Source organism: Gekko japonicus, unplaced genomic scaffold (genome assembly GCF_001447785.1).
Source record: "Gekko japonicus isolate JY-2015 unplaced genomic scaffold, Gekko_japonicus_V1.1 scaffold2101, whole genome shotgun sequence".
NCBI classification, from domain to species: domain Eukaryota; kingdom Metazoa; phylum Chordata; class Lepidosauria; order Squamata; family Gekkonidae; genus Gekko; species Gekko japonicus.
In genome coordinates this window covers 178,880-184,566 of record NW_015161466.1, presented here as the reverse complement: position 1 = coordinate 184,566, position 5,687 = coordinate 178,880, and the positions used below count along the sequence as shown (strand labels likewise).

The 5,687-nt window shown below is 48.8% G+C and overlaps 1 protein-coding gene across 1 annotated transcript in view; it reads left to right on the top strand.

The window, feature by feature from the left end:
- USP7 (ubiquitin specific peptidase 7 (herpes virus-associated)) overlaps nt 1-5,687 on the top strand; it is a 50,261-nt gene that overhangs the window by 12,423 nt on the left and 32,151 nt on the right. The window contains exons 4-5 of the mRNA XM_015429123.1: nt 161-249; nt 2,790-2,898. Coding sequence (XP_015284609.1) covers nt 161-249; nt 2,790-2,898 — 198 coding nt within the window. The remainder of the gene's footprint in view (nt 1-160; nt 250-2,789; nt 2,899-5,687) is intronic.

The window sequence follows — 5,687 nt, the reverse complement described above, 5'->3', positions numbered from 1 at the left end:
ACCCCGCGCTGCCCCCCCCCCCCCCCCCGCTTTTCTTTGAAAGAAGCTTTCAAGATTGGCCTTAATTTCCAAACGGGGAGGGAAGGGCCATAAGCAGTCTGAAAGGTTGTTCCGCGTTTGAGTTTTAATGTACTTGGTGTTGATTTTTTTTTTTAAACAGGAAGTTACTGATCCAGATAAAGGGTACGTAGAAGATGACAAAGTCACTTTTGAAGTCTACGTTCAAGCCGATGCCCCTCATGGTGTGGCGTGAGTACCCTTAAAAAAAAAGAAAAAAAAAGAAACCTGTTCTGCCCCCTGCACGGCAGCATTCAGTGAACTCTCCCAGAAACTGACTCTCCCCTTTCTCTACAACTTTTAACAACGTATTAGATGAAATGCCACCTCCTTTTTCCTCTGAAATTCTGTGAAAGTTGTAACTGGTTGTGACCCTTGAAGCACCTCAGAAGAGTAGAGATGTAAAGGAGTTGAAAGTTTGGTGTAGTGGCTAGGAGCGTGGACTCCAATCTCGGAGAACCGGGTTTGATTCCCCACTCCTCCACATGCAGCTGCTGGTGTGACCTTGGGTCGGTTACAAGTTCTCTCATGAGCAGTGCTCTCAAGAGCAGTCCTCGAAAGAGCTCCCTCAGCCCCACCGACCTCACAGGGTGTCTGTTGTGGGGAGAGGAAGGGAAAGGAGATTGTGAGCCCCTCTGAGACTCCTTAAGGGAGAGAAGGGCAGGGTATAAATCCAGTCTCCTCTTCTTCTGATCACATCTTTGGTATTTAATCAGGCTCCCTCTCTCAGTGTGTGCACACACACTTAGAAAATGTAATTGGACACAAGCGCTCCCACCAAGGAGCGGAATAAGGAAGAACCAGTGTGGTGATGGTAGTTAGACTGTTGGCCTAGGACCAGTGAAGGAGGTCTGGGTTCAAAGCCATGTCTTTGCCATGAAGTTCGCTGGGTGACCTTGGGCCAGTCTTTTTTTTTCCTTCCTGACTAGCCTACCTCACCGGGTTGTTGTGAGAATAAAAACAGGGGTAGGAAGAACCGTGTAAGAACCCACCGAGGGTGTCCTGTATTCCTGACCAGTTTATCCCTGTGAATGTTGCCAGATCAAGAGCTCTCCCAGCAGTAACATAAACAGAACAGAAAAGCTGTGGAACGAGACGCTAAGCCAGTATTGTAATCAATAAACTAAGAAATCTCAAATCTATATTGTAAAGCAAAATCCAAAAGGTATGGCACTACAATGCGAACAGTCAAGGAATATACAATGTGCAATCTGATAAAGAGTTATACAATAACGAAGATCCCGGGGTATGCACTCCGTTTCGAATATCTTCTTCTTCAGATTGAAAGATACGACATGCGCATTCGTAGTGTTCTGTGTCTCTGAGACTATTACACCGGCTTTGAAACAGGAGGAGAACATGGGGGAGGCACGGGGCTTTGTAATGCTAAATGATTCTGTGCTTAAGACTGTGCCTGGTTGCCCGCCCGTAAATGGCATTATATGAATGAATTGTTGTGAAATTCTCGTAGAGAAGACTGAACACAAGAATTTTCATAAAGATTTCAATACAGTGTTTGCGTTGTATTGCCATACTTTTTGGATTTTGCTTTACAATATATATTTGAAATTCCTTAGTATATTGACTACTTGAATGTAGGTGGGGCTGAAAGAGCCAGTTTGGTGTAGTGGTTAAGTGCGTGGACTCTAATTTGGGAGAACCGGGTTTGATTCCCCACTCCTCCACTTGCACCTGCTGGATGACCTTGGGCAAGCCATAGTTCTGGCACAGCTGTTCTTGAAAAAGAGCAGTTTCTCTCAGAGCTCTCTCAGCCCCACCTACCTCACAGGGTGTGTGTCGTGGGGAGGGGAAGAGAAAGTCGTTTGTAAACCGCTCTGAGACTCCTTCGGGTAGTGAAGGGCGGGGTATAAATCCAATCTCTTCTTCATATTGGCTTCGCATCTCATTCCACAGCTTGTTTGTTCTTTTTGATGTTGCCAGATTGCAGGTCTCCCCACCTGTCTCTCAGGGTGACTTTGTTCAAGTTGAGAGAAGAGGACCGCTTCTTTAGAATTTGGAGAACTCCGCGGTCCCACGCCTCCTGATTTCACTCAGCACAGCAATTGTGAGAGTTTAGTGCGTGGAAATGGGCTCTTGCACATTCCGACGTTTTTGTCCAGCTGTCTGAAATCTGTTGTTGAAATCGGTGCCGGCATAAAATATTCAGACATCGCCATCTTTGTAAAATGCGTCTAATGGGTGAGCGCGCATGTCTTAAGCACGCAATCTGTGGCCTTTTCTAGGTGGGATTCCACCTACCTCACAGGGTGTGTGTCGTTGGGAGGGGAAGGGAAAGTAGTTTGTAAACCGCTCTGAGACTCCTTCGGGTAGTGAAGGGCGGGGTATAAATCCAGTCTCTTCTTCTTCTCTTCATATTGGCTCCGCGTCTCATTCCACAGCTTGTTTGTTCTTTCTGATGTTGCCAGATCGCAGGTCTCCCCACCTGTCTCTCAGGGTGACTTTGTTCAAGTTGAGAGAAGTGGACCGCTTCTTTAGAATCTGAAGAACTCCGCGGTCCCACACCTCCCGATTTCACTCAGCACAGCAGTTGTGAGAGTTTAGTGCGTGGAAATGGGCTCGTGCACATTCCGACGTTTTTTTGACCAGCTGTCTGAAATCTGTTGTCGAAAACGGTGCCGGCATAAAATATTCAGACATCTCCATCTTTGCAAAATGCGTCTAATGGGTGAGCGCGCGCATGTCTTAAGCACACAATCTGTGGCCTTTTCTAGGTGGGATTCCAAGAAGCATACAGGCTACGTGGGGCTGAAGAACCAGGGAGCGACCTGTTATATGAACAGCTTGTTACAGACATTATTTTTCACAAACCAGCTGCGAAAGGTAAGCTTGGAGCTCTGTGCCTCCCTTGTCGGTGCGCTGCTGATCTGGGCTAGAAAATATGGGGAGCCACCCACCGTGTCGCCGTGAGGTTGGGTGGCGCACAGGGAACAGTCCTGTAGGGAGACGACATCTGTTTCGGCACCTACACCCTTTGCCAATAACAATGGAGTGGCTGCATTTCCTGCCCCACTTTCCCCCGCTGTCTGGATCACACCGCCTTCTCCTTGTTCGGCCAAGCACGGTTGCGCATAGTTACTGTATGCTTCATCTCAGTTGCGCTCTCCTCCCTTGTCTGGAAGCAATAACCCAGACTGGTGCTGGCATCGGAGGAGGCGGTGAAGCAGGCAGGTATAGCAGAGAGATGGAAGGCAGGTAAAAGCAAGAGGCAGAGGCGGATTTTTCTCCTTGACTTCGTACCTGGTGGCTGTTACCGCAAGCTTCTTCAGACAAGTGGCAGATCCCTTGCTGACCCGGAAGGTGCCAGTTGCCGTTTTGAAGGAACTGCAGAACAGCTGTACATCTTTAGTGTCAATGGCCGCTCTTATCAATATCAGCCATGGTCGGTTGTTTCCGATGTGTTGTCCCTTTATGACTATAGACTCTTTTCTCCCCAGCCCCATTACATGTCAGTCTGTGCATAGTGTGTTTGAGAGAGAGAGAGAGAGAGAGAGAAAGAGAGAGAGAGAGAGAGAGAGAGAAGTGCCATCAAGTCGCAGCCGACTTATGGCAACCCCCACGCAAGGGGCTTTGAAGGCAAGTGGGAAGCAGAGGGGGTTTGCCCTTGCCTTCCTCTGCAGAGTCTTCCTTGGTGGTCTCCCTTCCAAACAGGCCCGTAGCCCGGATTTTGTGGCTTCTGGGGCAAGTTTTTCTTCTGGTGGGGCTGAAGTTCTCAGTGCAGAAAGAAAAGCCCATTTAGCCAATAAAAAGGTGTTCCCAGGATAGATCTCTAAATTGCGGGCTGTCAACCACTTTAGATGACGGTTCTCAGCTTGCTGCAAGTTAAATCACTTCCGCCAGCCTAAGCAACAGTTCTGATAACAAGCCGGCAGGTGGGGGTGACGACTTCTCTAGTCAAGAAAGCTAACGCTTGGACAGAAAAACTCTTTTAAAGGAGACTAGTTTCTTGACACAGAGTTAGAAGGGATCCTAGAGGTCACCTACTCCAACCCCCTTGCTCGGTGTGGGAATTCGTCAACGACAGCACCCCACTCTGCTTAAAGGAGTGCGCGCCTTTTAAAAAAGTTTTTAAATGATCGGGGGAAAGCATTTACAGGAGAAATCCTTGTGGGGCTGTGCCTTTAAGGGGGCAGAGCCCCCCCCCCCCAACCCCACTGTAGCTCCAAGCCTCCTTCCAAATACTAACCAGGGCTGTCCCTGCTTAGCTTCCCAGATCTGAAGAGACTGGGCTAATACCACGCTACCTTCCCTCCAATCTGTTACTCCTACCCATCAGTTAACCTTTTTTGGGAAACTATGCTAGTTATCAGCAGTGTTGGAACTCCTGCCTCCAGCACCTCTTTGGGACACTGCCCATCGTTTTGGTCACCACGGTTATTTCCCTCCCCCCCCCCCCCCCTGGACCCCCCCGGAACCCCTACGGCGCTAGTAGAAGAGGGGAGGGTCTTCTTTTCCTTACTGCGGGTTGTGGAGATTGAGAATTGCTCTCTGCTGATGAATAGATGAGGTGACACAGTGAGCCATAAGAATAGGTCAGTATTCCAGTGAGAGTTTGAAACTTCACTAGTCTTTCTCTTCTCTCTTCCCACCCGAGTGCCATCTCCATAGCAGGTCTTTTTTCTTTTTTTTTAACCCATTACCAACTCTGTATCTGTGATGATCCTTCTTTCAGTGTGGAATTAGTGCTGTGCGCTTTGGGTCTGTGAGTTTGTAATGAGCTCCCATCTCTGGCCCCAGCTCCTGCCAGCCCAGCAGTTCGAAAGCAAGAAATTGCAAATACCACTTCAGTGGGAAGTTAACAGCGCCCCATGTGCCTCAGCGTCTAGTCATGCCGGCCACATGACCACGGAAACGTCTTCGGACAGCGCTGACTCTTCGGCTTGGACACTGAGATGAGCACAGCCCCCTAGAGTCGGATTCGACTGGCTTTCAAGCAAGGGAAACCTTTACCTTTTAATGAAGAGGGAACCTGGTCTCACTGTCCCGATGGCTCCATGTGTGGTCTTGCAATAGATGAGGCAGCATAAGAAATCTGGTCCTCACCACATAACCATTCTGTGTTTTTTTTGTTGAGTCCACCTTGCTTGTTTTCCCAAAGCTATTGTGCAATGGAACCGTTCTGGAGAGTTTGGCCCGCCCGCCCCAAGATCAGGAAGCACAATCCTGGGTTTCCAGTTCTGTTATATGCGCTCCCTTCGTCGTGCCAAAAAGAGTGATTCGGCATTGCTTCGGGGGTCTTCTTCTCCCACACCCTATTCGGGCCAAACCGTCTTCTAGAATATAGAGGCAGCTGCTTTCTCTTCCCAGTTCCCTTCCTTCCATTCCACATATATTATATGCAGTGACACAGATCTTTCATACGAGAGCTGCAGGTTGTGGTATCGGCCACAGAATCTCGGCCACATTCCTTCTAGTTTCTGGTGCTCCACCCCCCCTCCAAAAAAAAGTTAAGTCCTAAAATACGTGAAGAAATAAGGAGAGTGTTTTGAAGTGTGCGCAGTGTGTCCTTGGCGGAGCAACTGTAGCCACCCCAAGCAGGGCTTTGATTAGAGGGGAAGGGTTCTGGGTGGATGTGGGTCAGTCTTCGCGCTCCGGCGTCTTTCATCTTAACC